The sequence below is a fragment of the Pyxicephalus adspersus genome, chromosome 1 (assembly GCF_032062135.1).
Source record: "Pyxicephalus adspersus chromosome 1, UCB_Pads_2.0, whole genome shotgun sequence".
Classification (NCBI taxonomy): Eukaryota; Metazoa; Chordata; class Amphibia; order Anura; family Pyxicephalidae; genus Pyxicephalus; species Pyxicephalus adspersus.
In genome coordinates this window covers 2,170,573-2,188,675 of record NC_092858.1, presented here as the reverse complement: position 1 = coordinate 2,188,675, position 18,103 = coordinate 2,170,573, and the positions used below count along the sequence as shown (strand labels likewise).

General features: G+C 46.6%; 2 protein-coding genes across 3 annotated transcripts; one reads left to right on the top strand and one right to left on the bottom strand.

Annotated features, from left to right (window-relative positions):
• Positions 1–130: 130 nt before the first annotated feature.
• LAMTOR1 (late endosomal/lysosomal adaptor, MAPK and MTOR activator 1) lies at positions 131–4,932 on the bottom strand. 2 transcript variants are annotated; one of them, XM_072400258.1, is made up of 5 exons: positions 4,797–4,932; positions 4,133–4,281; positions 3,456–3,533; positions 2,432–2,558; positions 131–1,377 (listed from the first exon to the last, which is right to left on the bottom strand). In XM_072400258.1, the coding sequence occupies exons 1-5, from the start codon at positions 4,836–4,838 to the stop codon at positions 1,285–1,287; spliced, it is 489 nt and encodes a 162-aa protein (XP_072256359.1). In that variant the 5' UTR covers positions 4,839–4,932; the 3' UTR covers positions 131–1,284. The 2 variants fall into 2 exon arrangements, with proteins under 2 accessions (XP_072256359.1, XP_072256367.1); XM_072400266.1 differs by having other exon boundaries at positions 4,800–4,931.
• A 2,147-nt stretch (positions 4,933–7,079) lies between these two features.
• LOC140323279 (secreted frizzled-related protein 2-like) lies at positions 7,080–17,699 on the top strand. The gene is made up of 5 exons (XM_072400212.1): positions 7,080–7,603; positions 9,468–9,561; positions 10,952–11,486; positions 12,476–12,553; positions 14,770–17,699. The coding sequence occupies exons 3-5, from the start codon at positions 10,988–10,990 to the stop codon at positions 15,066–15,068; spliced, it is 876 nt and encodes a 291-aa protein (XP_072256313.1). The 5' UTR covers positions 7,080–7,603; positions 9,468–9,561; positions 10,952–10,987; the 3' UTR covers positions 15,069–17,699.
• The last annotated feature ends 404 nt before the right edge of the window (positions 17,700–18,103 follow it).

The following is an 18,103-nucleotide window of genomic DNA, read 5'->3' as shown; positions in this document are numbered from 1 at the left end:
CCCAGAAAGAAGGAAGACGGAATGGACTGGGACCAGGACCATATCCCTATAGCCTGCTTTCCACCTGTAAGTTTTTTGTTGCTCTTTAACAAACACCATTTATAACAGACTAAAAATGTGAAAACAACCATTTTATGTGAATCATTTTAATCACAGTATTACATTTCCCTTTAAAACAGTAAAGAAAAATGGCTAAAAATCATCAAGGCTGTTAGGAGTGAATATTGTGTGAATATCTGTACAATTCCTCGTTACAGGATCAGACCTAGTGGGCAGATTTATAGCTGTACAGATAGTTTATTGGCCAATCAAATCCACCAGATTCACCTTCCATTGAAGCCCCCAAAAAAACAGATCTCTGTGACAAACAAACAATCCGGAGCCGGGGAAATCTGAGGAAGAAATTTAATTTCTAGTGCTGGGAACTGATAAAAAAAGGTAAGACAGAAGAGAATGGAGGGAAGAGTCTTGAAAACTCAATTATTCATATTCTTATAAAAAGAAACACAAATATTTCATCCGCTTGTCTAACTTTGCAAAAGTTTAACATCAAAAGACTAAAAGTTTAGCGGAATCGTGTCATTGTGGGTAAATAGGTCAAGCCAGTTGGCTGGACCGGGAACACTATCCTGCCTGGGATTGGATGATAGTGACATCACGAGTGATGGCGCGGCTCACTGTCATCATCTGGGTGAACCAATAAGATAAATTAGGACAGGTCCCCTTTAAATAGTTAGCACAACTGAAGAGCTGGGAGACTGCGGATCACCTGTAGCTAAGACATTTCAGATGTTGGAGAGATTGCAGGGACACAAACTGGTTATTTCAAAGGCCAACTGAAGCTCAAATCAGCTAAAAATATACCAAACAAAGTGTGCGGAGTCTCATAGTTATTCCTATTTAGAAAGCAGCAATAGTAAAGCCTGTCATTGGCCGACATGCTGTTTGGAAGCAGCAAAGGTGTGACACGCCCCCTGCATGAGCTTTGTGAATTGGAAAGCTCTGCTTTTTGACGTCAGCAGAGAGACTTCTGCTTCCACAGGGATCCTTCTCACCATGCTGGCCTTTCATTGCAAGCTTTGCACTCCTGCACTTTTATGTGAAGTTTTATTTGGGCTTCAAAGTTAGCAGGAAATAGTTAGGCAGCGAGTTTCCAATAATCTAAAAAGCTCAGGTGGTGTTCAAGATCCCCGATCACCGTGTGGCAACTGATAGCGAATGTAGGGAGGACCTGTGTGCTGAGTATAGGGGGGAGGGGGTGAGGAGTGCAGGGTGGGGGGGGGATTATGGAATCCCAAACTGTACAACGAGATCCTCTTTAGCATCCACACGGATCTGTGAAAGTGCACTGAAGGCGTAAGCTGCTATCTTTGAAACCTGAAAAAAATAAAAAGAAAATCATTAACAAAAACATTCCGAATTATACAAAAACAGCGACTTCTACCCAAAAAAAGAGATTTTAGCTTTAGGTTTGGCTTGCAGAATCAGAAAAACTACAAACTTTCCTTCCTTTTATTTCCTGCCCCCCATTGGTTATTATTATTATTATTATTATTATTAATATTAAACAGGATTTATATAGCACCAACATATTAGGCAGTGCTGTACATTAAATAGGGGTTGTAGATGACAGACAGATACAGACAGTGACACAGGAGGAGGCGAGGACCCTGACCAGAAGAGCTTACAATCTAGGAGGTGGGGAAGTATCACACAATAGGAGGGGATATGGAATGGTGGGAAGTAGTGAGGGTTTAGGGGACAGAAGAAGACGGGTAGGTGAGGGGGAAGCGTTGGGTTCTGAGGGCTCTTTATTGAGCAGAAAGTAGGAGCAAGCCAAATAGGACGAGGAGACCATTCCAGGGAGTCCGGGCAGCTCTAGAAAAGTCTTGGAGCCGTACGTGTGATCTGGTTATAAGTGAAAAAGGGTTTCTATCAGGTCAGAAAGGTAAGTCGGGGAGGAGCTGTGCAGGGATTTGTGTATCAGGTAGGTAGGTGGGGGAGGAGCTGTGCAGGGATTTGTGTATCAGGTAGGTAGGTGGGGGAGGAGCTGTGCAGGGATTTGTGTATCAGGTAGGTAGGTGGGGGAGGAGCTGTGGAGGGATTTGTGTATCAGGTAGGTAGGTGGGGGAGGAGCTGTGGAGGGATATGTGTATCAGGTAGGTAGGTGGGGGAGGAGCTGTGGAGGGATTTGTGTATCAGGTAGGTAGGTGGGGGAGGAGCTGTGGAGGGATTTGTGAGCCCTAAAAAACTCCCGCACACATACAGGATCATGTGACCTCCCCTCCATTCACCGATTCCCGTATATCCCCCTGTGCCCCTTTAGTGGTGCCGAGTGATGACCATGTGACCCTGGCCCTGGCTTCACCTCCCAGAACGATCATAATATAATACAATTATCAGTCACCAGACCCTCCCCTATCCCTCTTACCTGCTGGATATCTGCATAAGGAACGGGGTCACTGGCGAGTATTTGGTGTGGCTGGGCAGTAAGTGAGGGAAGGGGGGGCAATTTCTTCCAGTGCGTTAGGTTACTGCTGAGCTTTGCTAGCCGTGTGCTGCAAAGACACAAAGAGAATACAAATGACTTACAAACAGCACGGTGATTATGGAGACTTCTGTGACACCCAAACAGATCGATAATAAATACACAAAGGAGACCGCCAGGGGGCGATATTCTAATGACCCCCTCTCGACTCTGCTGACAAATTGAGTGCCATTGCCCCTCCCTATGTGTAAGGCCCACGTTGAGCCCCCTCCCTAGTAAAAGCCCCCCTAGATACCTCCTCATAGAACAGAACAAAGCAATTGCAAGCCCCATTTCAGCTGGTGTGCAGCACCTTAGGTACACAGATTTTAGATTTTTGTATCTTTCTGACTTTTCCATGCAAAACCAGAATCTATTTTTCAGTATTTGGTACCAAACCCAATTCTATAACGTTTCCTTAAATTGTATTTTGGAAATGTGAGGAGATCCTGCCAGTAACAGCTTCCAAACACCAAGCAGCTGCCTTTTAATTATCATCAATGTTGTCAGACAGCCCGGTGCTCTTGCAGGTGGTTGGTGGGTTTTGTGTCCATCAGGCAGCCCAACAACCAATAAGAAGACACAGTCTGCTGATAACTGCGTGAGATCAGTGAAATATGATACAACCTGTGCGATACTGAACCCTTATGATTGAAAGAATTGAATGGAGGGCACCCCTTTAAGAATTCAACTGGGACCCAATCAATAAAAGGGGCGGGGTCATGACAGGAATGCAGCGGGAGGGGCTAGATGATGCTGAATGTCCTCCAACCAGGAAATAAGACTATTTGCTGCAGCTTCTAATGTACACTGTGAGAGGATCAGTGTACTCATATAGGGGAAGGCTGGGGGGGCAGATTTCATAAAGGGGAAGGGGCAGTTTTCCCATCTACCTATCTGGCAGGATTGACAGGGTGACATAACTCACCTATACTGCCTGGCTCTGTCCATACATTCATGCTGCTCCATCCCCTGGGATTCCACAGCTGATACATCAATGATATTCCTATAGAGAAGAAAAACATAAAAAGGTCAAAATTGACATTTCAACTTTTTATTATACAGAACCGAACTTGTTTATGAAGCTTCCAGGTCCTCATTTTTGTCCATTTGGTCAGCTGTAATCACCTTATCTCCAGGGCTGTCCCCAGACCATGTTAATCCTGAGATCATGTGACTACAATTCCGCACACAGGCAGCTTCCAATCACAGTGAGCCCTAATCATCCAGGCCCCTCCCCCAGCCTTGTGATTGGATAGTGAAGGTTAAAGTGGAACTAAACATTGGGGGGACAGGCGATGTCCCATCTGCAATAACGTCTCTTATCTGTCCAATCGCTCTGCGTTTCTGGCGTCAATGCCGAGCTGCACATTCGCCAGTGAAACTCATATTCCCTTGCTTGGGCTGGGGTGAATAAACTCCCAACAGCTGAATAGCCGAAGATCATTGATAGGAAGAAATAGAGAAGGAAAATGGTGGCGCCCTCTGCTGGTAAGAGGATTGGTGACTTTTCTTTCTGCAGGTAATGTGTATGAGTGATTTGAGGAGGAGGAGCCAGGTGGAGTGGGCGGGGCTAAACCATTATCACCCCCCAAATGTACTCACTGAGCCGTCCTGGCCAGGATACGTGAGAGCAAGGCCTGCTCGTCTGTCCGGGCCGCCGGGTTATTGGTGGAGTTGGGTTCGGATCCATTTGGCGTCCTGTTGGGCAACGTCTGGTTAGAGGGCAGCAGATGTTCCCTTTCGCCCTGATCCTGCAATGAAAAAAAACATTTATATAAAAAGCCGGGGCCCCCAACATGGGAAGCTGATTGTATGGCTGTCCAAGGACCACCAGGGCCATTTCTTTAGCTTATGATTGGTCGCTGTTGATTTAACATCAGATTCTGGGATCCCACCCCTCCCCTACAGGATGGGACCACCAAGTATGACAACAGGGCAGAAGGGGGATTCTGACAGATTGGGGGGGCATTAGATATAGGGCAAATTTTTATTGCTGGGCCAGAACCAGAACCCCCACATTTTATTATCCTCCTTCCCCCTTCCAAACCCCAACAACTGTTTATGGCTGCCTGACCTCTTCCTCTACACAAACACAGCTGATTGTGAGGGGAAGACATTCCCAGCACACACACCACTTCCTGCTGAAATGTCAACTTTTATTAGGCAACTCGGAACTGTCTGTGTTGACCCCAACAACCAATCAACAGCGCCCCCTCCTAACTTCAGGCCACACAAAGAAGACGGTGACAGGTCCTCTTTGTCTCACCACCTTGCCGGTGTCGGTCTCCCCGCTGTAGCAGCAACCCATGTCCGTCCCGGGTGAGCCTCAGAGAGCCCTGACACTCTGCTCTGTCACATGACCAGGAGGAAGTGGCAGACTTTAGCTAAGCTTCCTCTTCCGGTTCCGCGGACAGTCACGAGATGGGTTGTCAAGGAAACAAGGGTGGGGAGTCAATGTTTTGGATGAAGGTGTGGGCGGGGAAAATAGGCGGAGCTCCAGGGAATAGGAGAAAACTGTGAAAATTATAGATGGGCATGGGCTATACCTAATGGGCGGGGCAAACATGCAAAGCCTCTTAGTACTATGGCAGACTTGGCTCCTCCCATTATGGGCATGATATATAAGAACGCCTCTGCCTTATGTGGGTCAGGGTGGTCAGTAGGCCGCTGAGTGTAGGGGGTTGCTGGGTGATATTAGTGACAGGGCTCAGTAACTACAATACAAACAATGACCTCTCATTAGAAGTATGTGAGTGGAGAATGTGCAAGGGGGAACATTTCTGGTTGCCTGTAGCAACCACTCAGCATCTAATTGCCACTGATGCAGAGCAGGGAGTGACAGGACCTCTTCTTTATGTCTCTGACCGTTTCTTGTTGCCTATAGAGTACCCTCGGCTATATTCTTGGAATGATCGGGGTCTCTGATTACTTTCAATACAATAAATTGTGCTAGAAATTCAGGGCCCGATTTAGGGTTGGCGTATTGCCAAGGGGCCCCCACCTTCTCTAGGGCCCTAATTGATAAATTGGTGGAGAGTTGCAGGGCGCTACAATGCTTTCTCCTCCACACAGCGTGACTCTTCCTGCCCACAGAGAGGACTGCTGCAGTGTCACTTTCACTTACAGGTCCCTCCCCCAGCCTGTGATTGGACAGTAAGGACAAGCAGGAGACTGTTGAGCTCTTCTCTCTCCTCCTATCAGGCACTGCCAGGGAATCAGACATTCCCTCAAACATTCCCACCCAGTGAATATGAGATTCGCTGCTTTATTAAGGCCCATGTGTATCGCTGTGCGCTGCAGTGCACGCTTCTGCTTGAAGATGCATAGAGCGGTGCATTGCATTACAGCTCCCCCACGTTGCAGCATGGCTTGCGCAGGGCAAATGTACAAATGATCCCCCCATGCATTGCAATATGGGAACGTATTAATGCAGATGGCACGTTTGTGGGCACCCAGCTCTGCCCTTTATTGTTAGTGGCACCCAAACACAGCCATGGCAATACACTGGAGCACAGAAGCTTACATTGCAGCCAATCAATTTGATTGTATTGTGTCACATGACATATACAGATTAATGTGACCAGGACAGAGGTGTGTGAATGGGCCCCTTATAGTCCACGGACTGGTGTCAGAAATTTCCAGGATCCCTTCCCCTCCCCAGTGACCCCACTGTCACCCCCCCACCACACCATGTGACCCCACTGTCACCCCCCCTACCACACCATGTGACCCCACTGTAACCCCCCACATGTGTCCCCATCTCCCTGACCTCTCTGCAGCTTTCCAGCACAATGTGCGATGTTTCCAGGGCCTGACACAGCGCTCTGCACAAATCACACAGCGGCCGCAATGTAAACAGCCAACAATGGTGACTGACATCAGGAGACAAAAACAATCGTCACCGGGGCCACGGTCAGACCGAGAACTCTCCGTGTATGATGGGGTGATTAGTCTGGGGGCACAGAGGGTACACGGCGCCAATGGTCATCAGGGCTACTGCACCCATAAAGTCTTATCTGTGTCTCAGGGACTCTGCTGGGTCTGTACCCCTGCTGTGCCAATTATAGGGGTGCCCACCATTTCTACACCAATCTCCAGAGTCTGTACCCCTGCTGTGCCCATTATGAGGGTTCCCACCATCCCTGCACTGAGCTCCTGGGTCTGGACCCCTTCTGTGCCCAAAATAAGGGTCCTTCTCCCTGCACTGAGTCTCTGTGTTTGTACCCCTGCTGTGACAATTATAGGGATGCCCGGTTATTCTTACACCAATCTTCAGGGTTTGTACCCCTGCTGTGCCCATTATAGGGGTGCCCACTATTCCTATACCAATCTCCACAGTCTGTGCCCCTGTTGTGCCCTTTATGAGGGGTTGGTCAGGTGACCTTCCAGGGTCCTTAGGGCCCATTGATAATCCTGCTCATAGACTGTCTGTGTTTCTGTCTCGGCCCTATGTTTTCCTAAACTGGGGTGCTCATATATTCCTGTTTAGTGGGGTTCCCCAAAGATACCCCCCCCCATGTCTGCACCCAAAGAAGTAGGATCAGGGAACGGGCCGGACTGTACGGAATGTCGCATGTACATTCGGGCTTCCTGAGGGCCATAAACCAGCCCCCTAATGACTTCCTAATCGCATTCCTTTCATCTACCTGCAGCTCCGGCTTTGAAGTCCCCAGGTAGAGGTGTCACCGGAGTGCAGAGGGGATCCATCACACCCGGCCCTCCTTCTGATTGCCGAAATCACAACATTATAAAGTGAACCTGTCATTATCTTTACAAGTCTGCATTAATAAATTCCTGGCGTGTCACAATACACAGCAACAGGACCAGGAAATGATCACTGTGACTACCGCTGGCAAAAATCCTGATTTATCCTTCCAAAATCAAAGATTTAACGTTTAGCACTGCTTTGTGCTTGTGGTACCAAGGAGGAGGATTCTGGTTCTGGACAATGTTCACACACATTTGGATCCTCGGCCTGTGAAGGGTTACCGAAGATCTTTGCCGAGGACGGTGAGACGGATGATCAACTATCAATAAATTCCACCATACATGGGGCAGTTTGTGGAAGATTTGGTAAATATTGAATATACAAAAATTAAATTGCTGCTGTAGATATTATTACACAATATTTATATAGCACTGACATATTATGCAGCGCTGTACAAAGTCCATAGTCATGTGACTAGCTGTCCCTCAAAGCGGCTCACAATCTAATGTCCACCCCATAGTCATATGTCAATAATACAGTCTAAGGTCAGTTTTGGGGGGAAACCAATTAACGTAACTGCATTTTTTGGAAGGTGGGAGGAAACCCACACAAACACGGGGGGAACCTACAAACTCCATGCAGACAAAGTCCTGGCCAAAATTCAAACCTGGGACCCAGCGCTGGAAAGGCCGGAGTGCTAACCACTGAGCCACCCTGCTTCCCCAGGCATCCCATTCATATTTTATTGGGCTGGGCAGGATAATTGCCCCTATAAGGTAAATTACAACCAATCCCCCCTCCTGTAGTGATGAATGTAAATGGCGCCCCCTATTTTGGTTGAAATACTGCAGGCCAATGAACCAGGTTTACTTTCATCTCCATAAAAGACCCATTTATTATTAATATTAATAATAAACCAATATATTACGCAGTGCTGTACAATAAATAGGGGTTACAAATGACAGACAGATACAGACAGTGACACAGGAGGAGGAGAGGACCCTGCCCTGAAGAGCTTACAATCTAGGAGGTGGGGGAAGTATCACACAATAGAAGGGGGAAATGGAATGGTGGGAAGTAGTGAGGGTTTAGGAGACAGAAGAAGATGGTGAGGTTGAAGTGTTGGGTTTTAGGGCTCTTTTATATGAGCAGAAAGTAAGAACAAGCTGAATAGGATGAGGAAGACCATTCCAGAGAATGGGGGCAGCTATGGGAACTTTGCCCATGAGAAGTTGAGCCGGCACCGGGTCTATTGGCCAGCTGGTTCAGCCCAGGGACAGCATTAAATATATTTATCTCACAGCATTGGAAGTCCCACTTACAATTCCTCCCTACAATGCCGATTTATGAAGCACTGATAGTGACCATTTCATATATTGCTGGCCCGGTGCAGTTTCGTCCTGGTTGTGCTTTTCAGGTATAAGATGAGCCCGGCACACACAGTAAGGTGATAGTTGTCTGCAGCAGATGGGAGACCGCACGGTTTCACGGTTGATAGCTATGAAAGCAGTGAAGTTATCAGAACAAAAAGTTCTAACATTTCCCCACTGACCTCAAAGTGCCTCCAACTTGTGGTGCAAAATCTATTCACTGCCACATTACCGGGTGCCAGGCAGAAGTATGGGACAGGACGCTCAGGATCCAACCCTGTGCAGATCATTCACTCCAATCAGACCCCATCTGCATGGAGGTTGTTATGTGTACATAGAACTTATATTCCAGATAAGACTGGTACTGTGTTCTCTGTACAGCACTCTTACATATTATGAGACAAGATTTCTTTCTGATGACAGGTCCACTTTATCGGACTTTTCGTGGCTGAGAGCACTGTATTGTGCCCCTATGGCAGCTTTTTGGGGGGATGTTGCAGAGTTGTACAATTGCAGGATTTTCTCCATTATCATTTTGTCGATGAATCTCAGATCCGAGCTCTCCCAACGCGTGCCGAGTCTTGTTCTGCAAACACAAAAGAAATCTGTAAGGGACTTAACTCTGCAAACATCCCTAAACCCTAAGGAGTGACTCCATAAAGGAAGTCAGCCAGTTTTGCACAAGAGACCCTTTCAGGGCTCCGTCTGCTCATTGTGCCTTTTATTGAATTATCGCCACGCCTGGAAATTTATGATCCGAGGGGAGTTCTGTGCCTGCGGGCAAAACAGCCGGAGAGCCGAGCGAGAGAGCCGCTCTAATTATTGGCTGACTTCTCTTCTTACATTTCCCCCATTCCAGGAGCTGAACATTCAAGACACAACACATACCTGATCCAGACAATCCTGCCGCAGCCTGTTCTCCCCGGGACTTCGCCGTCTGCTCACTACGCAAGGTAAGTTACCATCACCGTACGGTTGTTTGAGGTGAAACGACCGCCCGATGCACGACCACTTTTTATTTTACATTAAAGTTGATCACTTTTAGATTGTAAGCTCACCTTCTCCAGTATGTAATTCATACCCTTTTATTATTTAATATACTGCGCTCTGCTATAGGTTGGTGCTTTATAGGTGTCAGACAAAGCCGCATTCTTCTAAACACCCCATCGCTGATCGATCATTTGTAGCTGCATGTGAACTGTTCTAAAAATAGGAAGTGGCGCTCTGATAATGGATCACTACTTCTTTGTTCACTTTTTTAATGCCTTTGTGCAGCACAGAGACTGAAGGGCAAATCCTGAAAACTGAATATTCTGAAGTATCATTGCAGCTTTGCTGTGATATGAATACAAATCTCCTTCAGATACATCAAGTACAACCACCAGAGAAATAAACATATCCCAGATATAAAACCCCATGGACAGCCAGAGGAAGGCATAAACACTTTGTTTTAGACTCTGCAGCCACATTCAGTATAACAGAAAAGTAAAATGCCGATCGATGTTAGTAAGGAAAGTGGCACTAATAGGGTGCTGCCACTTTGTATAACAAAGCCACTGATCTCTGTTCTGATTGGTCAGCTCTGTTTGGGGGATCATTCTTATCACTCTGGTATAAGTGTTCCCCCCTTTAGGTATTTCTTTTACAATCTTCTGATCATTAATGAATGTTCATTCACTCTTATGATTGGTGATCGGAAATTTGTTCTTACATTGGAACCCTCCTTCTCCGATCACCGGGCAGCATGGTGGCTCAGTGGTTAGCACTCCAGCATTTGCAGCACTGGGTCCCAGGCACTCGGCCAGGACACTAACTGCATGGAGTTTGTATGATCTCCCCATTTTGTGTGGGTTTCCTCCCACATTCCAAAAACATGTTAGGTTAATTGGCTTCCCCCGAAAATTTGTCCTGTATTAAATGACATATGACCATGGTAGGGATATAAGATTGTGAGCTCTTTTGATGGACAGCTAGTGACATGACTATGGACTTTGTACAGCGCTACATAATATGTCAGTGCCATATAAATACTGTGTAATAATTATGAGTCAAAAGCATTTTCAACCCTGGTTTTGTTCAGAAGGCCAAATTCTTCAATTCAATGTTTGGCACCAATTTTACAACCAGTTGCCTTCACCAAACATTTCATTGGACAATAAAACTTCTATTAAGAACACTTATTTGACTTTGAATATAAAAATGTTTGCATGGAGCCATGAGAGTGGCACACACCTCTACCTTCCCATATTGGGTTAGTGTAGTGGCTTTTCTGTTTTTTCCAAAGTTTTCTCCGCTTTATAAAGCGCCGTCAATGCTTTTCTGACTTTTGTTTCTTTCTTTCAGCCCATTGTGAATTGTTTGCCTTGTAACCCCCCAGAAATGACCATGTGGCTGCTCCAATGCATCGGGGTCCTCTTGGGCGTAATGGTCCAACTTTACCCAGCTGGCGCCTTCCCCTTCATCCTCACCCAGCTAAGCACCCGCAAGAGCAGCTGCAAGCCCATCCCCAGCAGCATGACCCTGTGCCATGGCGTGGGCTACGGAGAAATGCGTCTGCCCAACCTGCTGGGCCATGACACTATGAAAGAGGTTTTGCAGCAGGCCGGATCCTGGGTGCCTCTTCTCACCAAGCAGTGCCACGCTGACACCAAAAAATTTCTGTGCTCCCTGTTTGCCCCCGTTTGTCTTAGTGACCTGGAGGAAGCTGTCCACCCCTGCAGATCCCTCTGTGAGGAGGTCCGAGATGGCTGCACACCGGTCATGGCTGCATTTGGCTTCCCTTGGCCTGACATGTTTAACTGCACCCAGTTCCCTGAGGGCAATGAGCTGTGTGTGCCCCCTGCTGGCCAGGAGGAGAAGCCACTAGTGGTAAAAGAAGGTGAGTGACACAGTGACAACAGTCATTGCTTGTCAGGACTTGGTTATAAATGTTTCTCAGTACACTATTATCTAATGTCCCCCCACAGTCACACACTATTATTATACATTTATATAGCTCTGACATATACCGCAGTGCTTTGGGTTTGTGTGGGTTTCCTCCTGCATTCCACAAACATGCATTTCGGTTAATTGGCTTCCCCCAAAATTGACCTTGGACTGTATTACTGACATATAACTTTGGTAGGGACATTAGATTGTGAGCTCCTTTGAGGGACAGCTAGTCATGGTGGTTCAGTGGTTAGCACTCCGGCCTTTGCAGAGCTGGGTTTTAAATCCCAGCCAGGACACTATCTGCATGGAGTTTGCAGGTTCTTCCCGTGTCTGTGTGGGTGTCCTCCAGGTACCCAGATTTTCCACCACATACCAAAAACATGCAGTTAGGTTAGTTGGCTTCCCCCTTAAAATTGACCTTAGACTGTAATAATGACATATGACTATGGTGGGGGCATTAGATTGTGAGCTCTTATGAGGGACAGCTAGTCACATGACTATGGACTTTGTACAGCGCTGTGTAATATGATGGTGCTATATAAATACTCTGTAATAATAATGTTGTGGTGCTAAAATGATTAATTGCCGGTCTATTCCTTTACATGACCCGGTGACACCCATACAACTTGTGGAAGGAGTAACAAACTGTACAGACAGCCATGAAAACTTTGTAAAACTTTTAGAAGAATAGGGAACTATTCTTCTAAAATGTGTTTTTGCATCCCGGGGTGAAATTTCCCATCACTTCCTGTCCTGACACATCACTTCCTGTATGGTCCCAGATGACTGTCACTCTTTGCTGCTCCATTCATAATGAAATAAAATATTTTGCAGCCCCATATATCCCATAGACCAGATAGAGATGATCTCCTGTGACCCCCCAGAGAAATGATAAAGCCGTGTAAAATGATTGATTTTTGTGTTTTGTGTCCGCAGAGCTTCCATGTGCCGCCTGCCATAGCGGAGGTGATACAGACAAAGAGTTCCTGCAGGATTTCTGCTCCCGGGATTTCGGTAAATATTATAAAATTGTTCTTACCTAGCATTGGGCCTAAGAAGAGTTCCCATTGATGGGGGGAACCCCGAGGAACAATCTCTATGTTGCATTATAGGAATGCAAAGTATGCAAGTGTCTTACACCAATGCACGTCCATTATGATTTGTTTCCCAGCCACTTCCTACTTTATCCAAAACGAAAATAAGAATAACTGCCGCAGAAGGTTTTCCTGCAAGAATATAAACCACGGGGCCATTTATTATATTACCGTCTGTGGTACACAGGGCCAACCAATCCAATGCAGGACATGAACAGATTGACCCTGATACACTGTCATCAGTAAACCTGGGTAATCCAGCAAACCTGGAATGGCTGTCCTAAAGTCATTTCCTATTTGTTAGCAATAGTTTTCAAATAGTTCAGATCCATTCCAGGTTTGCTGGATCTCCCAGCTTTACTCATGAAAGTGTATCCTGTCCAGCCTGGGAGAGTTTTGATGTAACACATCCCATGATTATAAGGTTTTGTCTTACAAATAAATTAGCACCTCATGATAATAGAAATGATGATCCCACTGATCTTATTAACAAGTCCAGGGCAGCTGGGACAGGAGGTCGTTTCTCCGGGCCGTGACTTTGTGCGGTTGTCTATTTCTTGAGAAAATCAAAAACAAACCAAGAAATAGGGAAGTGACAAAAAGACTCAGAATCAACAAATAAAGAGCAACCCCAGCTGTAAGTTATTCATGGGACTTAAAATTAAACAGGAGTTATATAGCACTGACATATTACACAGCGCTGTACAGTCCATAGTCATGTGACTAGCTGTCCCACCAAGGAGCTCACAATCTAATGTCCCCACCATAGTCATATGTCATTACCACAGTCTAAGGTAAAATTTGGGGGGAAGACAATTAACCTAACTCCATGTTTTTGGAATATGGGAAGAAACCGACACACAGGGAGAACCTACAAACTCCATGCAGATAGAGTCCTGGCCGGGATTACAACCTGGGACCCAGTGCTGCAAAGGCTGGAGTGCTAACCACTGAGCCAGCATAGCCCTTAGGTTCTTCCATCTCCTTCAGACAACAAGGCCTTCCTGTGGCATGATGACAGAACCCCCCTTTAAATCAAAATTACAATGCATTAATCTCGATTACATGTACAGCGCAGCGTAGTATGTTGGCACTAAATAAATCCTGTTTAAAAATAATAATAATAATATATTTATTGGGAAGCTGCTTGTTCTGTCTCATCTCATCACATGATTTAGGGGGTGACATCACATGACACTCGGGGGTGACATCACATCACTCGGGGGGTGACCTCACATCATTCGGGGGGTGACATCACATCACTCGGGGGGTGACCTCACATCATTCGTGGGGTGACATCACATCACTGGGGGGTGACATCACATCATTTGGGGGATGACATCACATCACTCAGGGGTGACCTCACATCACTCGGGGGGTGACATCACATCACTAGGGGGTGACATCACATCATTAGGGGGTGACATCACATCATTCAGGGGGTGACATCACATTACTTGTGGGGTGTGACATCACATCACTCGCAGGGTGACCTCACATCACTAAGGGGGTGACATCACATCACATGACTCTGGGGGTGACATCACATCATTCGGGGGGTGACATCACATCACTCGGGGGTGACATCACATTACATCTGGGGGTGACATCACATCATTCAGGGGGTGACATCACATCACTCGGGGGGTGACCTCGCATCACTCGGGGGTGACATCACATCATTCTGGGGGTGACATCACATCAATGGGTGGGTGACATCACATCACATCATTCTGGGGGTGACATCACATCACTAAGGGGGTGACATCACATCACATCACTCGCGGGGTGACCTCACATCATTCAGGGGGTGACATCACATCATTCAGGGGGTGACATCACATCACTCGGGGGTGACATCACATCATTCAGGGGGTGACATTACATCACTCAGGGGGTGACATCACATCACTCAGGGGGTGATATCACATCACTCGGGGGTGACATCACATCACATGACTCTGGGGGTGACATCACATCACTCAGGGAGTGACATCACATCACATCTGGGGGTGACATTACATCACTCGGGGTGACATCACATCACATCATTCTGGGGGTGACATCACATCACATCATTCTGAAGGTGACATCCTTGTACCATATAATCTGACCGCCTCTCCCTGTCCTCCTCAGCCCTGAAGATCAGTGTCCGCTCTGTATCCCCCCTGGACGGAGAAGTCATGGTGGTCCCAGAAGTGAGGAGCAGAACCATCTATAAGGCCAAGGGGTGGACAGAGGAGGAGCTGAAGAAGCCAGTCCTATGGCTGACAGATGGCTGCCTCTGCCCCGCCCTCCAGGAGCCCGGGGTCACCGCTCTGGTCATGGGGCATCGAGTGGACGACAAGCTGGTCATCTCTTGGGTGCGCAAATGGCAGAAGACGGAGAAGGAGATGAAAAGGTTTTCCAGGACTGTCCGCAAGCTCCAGTGCTGAGGGTGAAACATTCACTGGCGGTGAAACCCATGGACGTGCGTTCTGCCCACCACAAAAAGATTCCGATCCGATTACTGAAGAACTATTTGTACATAATCTGCCCATATTATGCAAAGACTTTTATAATAATTACCCGTAACTGCCAGATCCATAAATCTGAATGTATGGCCTCATCCGCTGAGCTTTCCCCGCTTCCTGCATGAGGAGGTAAGCCACATGCAGAGGGGGCGGAGATAAAAGCATCCTAATTCTTTGTATTTACTATTTTAAACATTTTTATTGGATATTTCCATTTCTTCATTTAACGGGTAACGTAATGAGCATCACCACCATGGCCTTAAAGTGAACCTGTCATGGAGGAAAATGGAGAGAGGGGGAGGGGCCTGACGGCTTCCTGGCCAATTCTGGCGCCAGGTATTGTAAAGTCACCCCCAGTATGTAAGTTATGTAAATGATAGGTGTGTCTGTGCTAAGCAGGGGCGGGGCTATGACTACCTATAGAAAATACATCATCTGGTGCTGCCATAGAGTACAGAATAGCAATTCTCGTACTGTCCTCCTGCGGGCGCTGTGACTAATTATTTACCTACGCGGACTTTACACACCTCAAACTGTATTTAAAGGGTACCTGTCATTAAAAAACTGAGTTACGGCCAATAAATTAAATATTTTGCTCACAATGAAAAATATCAAAATGTTTGTTTTGGGGTTCTGGAAAAGCTTGCTATTCCATCTGCTTTCCCACACCCCATTGTGGGCGGGGTCAAATAATCATTAGGGGTTCTGAGATGGTTAATAATCATCAACTGTTGGTGAATTTATTTATAAAAATGTTATTTTTTTAGATGAAACCATTGCATGGTGGAATGGTTGTTGTGGGAGTTGTTCACCCTAACCTCATTAACATATTACACCAATGTGTCCGCCCACGCAGAGCCAGCATGTATAGAGTAGCTATAAATGACCTGGGGGAACTGACACCAAAAACAACAACCAATCCCCCTGCCTATATCCCCTGAACCAATCACCAACTGGGCCACATACCCACATGATCTCTCAGTCCTGAACACGTGCTGCTCAGTGTGAGCCATAAAGAGGACCTGTCACTTCTTGTATTGACTGGATAATGTCTCCCCTGCGTTATAATAATACAATTTTTCTGATGTCAGCATCGGGTGAATCCTTGGAATGGTGCAAGGGAAACCCAAACTCGTATTGGGAGTAAAACATTCACAAGACACACCCTAAATTTAATATTTGGCCCCGGGTGACCCAGATGTCTTGTTATATTTTAGTCAATCTTTGAGCCGCCTACTAATGAGCCTGGACAGATGGCAGCTCGGTCTTAAAGGGTGATTCCGCCTATGAGGGGTTCCCACCATTATGAAGGATGATACCAGAGTAGCTGGGCCACAGCTGATGTCCCATGGTTGGGTAGGGACACTCAGATACCCAATGGAGATTCATGTGGCCATCACATGTGACTGTGGGGACAAATAGGAAGCCAGAGGCTGACCAGGGGCACACCGGGCTCTATATGATATCCCTTTAGAATTATTGCCCCATTAGTCACAGATCGACCTGGGTGGGGGGCGGGGAGGGGAGAAAGTACACCCCCACCAATTCTAAGGTCTTGCATATCAGAATATCAAAAAAAAAAGCACCTGGTCCTTAGGAAGTCTTGAAATGAGGCCAAATGACACCAACACTCAATATCTCAGCATTGTGTTATTATTTATTTACCAAAGATAACAATGTCACAATGCAGAAGCCATGTGTGAAAAATTAGGTACCCCCTATGTACCCCTTACCCCTTCCATAGGAATGAAGGGGGTAAGTATCAGCCAGGTGCTGTCCATCAGATGCATTGATTGATCCTCAGTCAGTGTGGCGCCCTCTATTGGCAGTTTGCTGCTCTGCAGCATTCAGGTGTGTGTTACCACAATGCCAAGGAGGAAAGACATCAGCAATGATCCCAGAGAAGTGATTGTCTGCAAAGGGTTAGAAGGCCAAACAATCTGAAGTCCATCATTGTACAGGGAGAAAGATTATTCACCAGTCGGAAACATTCACCACAGTTGTCAGTCTTCCCCGGAGTAAAGGTCCAGCAAATTCACCCCGTGCAATGCTCAGAAAAATTGTAAAAACCCCCAAGAGATCGATCTGAAACAAAAATATGGCGGCTCGGCAAAACTTCTGGAATATTGTCCTCTGGACAGACCAGACCAAGGTGGAGATGTTTGGCACAATGCACAGCGCCCCATCTGGTGAAAACCAAAAACAACATATTAGCACAAACACCTCATACCAACTGTGAAGCATGGTGATACAGGAGTGATGATTGGGGCTTGTTCTGCAGCCACATAGCTTGAGCACCTTGCAGTCACTGAGCTGACCGTGAATTCCTCTGTATACTAAAGTTTTCCAGAGCCAAATGTGAGGCCATCTGTGTGACAGCTAAAGCCAAGGCAGAATTGTGTCATGTGACCACACAGTAATCCCAGCACACCAGCAAATCTACAAAATTTTGGCTTCTTGTATGATAAAATAATTAATGACACGGTGGTGTCTGTTTTGTGTTTCGATCATTTTACAACCTGCTGAGAAACTGATAATAAAACATGAAAATGCCAGCTGGGTGTACTTTCTTTTTCTCATGGATGTAGAAGCCAGTTTGCTGGTGTTGTCACCCATGTGACATAGCCCTCCAATAGCAGACGTGGGAATCCCTCTCTGCTGTCTCACCTGTCCAGGATCAGGCAAGCTCAGAGTTGGGGGTTGCCCACCCCATACCCCAGCCTATGGTGTGCCCCCTGATGGTGAGGTTGGATCTTATCGCATTTTGTGACCTTTATCGCAGTGACATAAACTTTGCCCGGTCCGAATTGCCGTTATCATATGAAATGCAATAAATGATAAGATAAATGATTCCCAGACGGATTCCTTTCTATATCTGGCACCTCACACCCAGGGCAGCGGATAAACAGACCAGGAGGACAGATTGGGGGGGTTTGGTTAGGTGACCTGCACTGCGT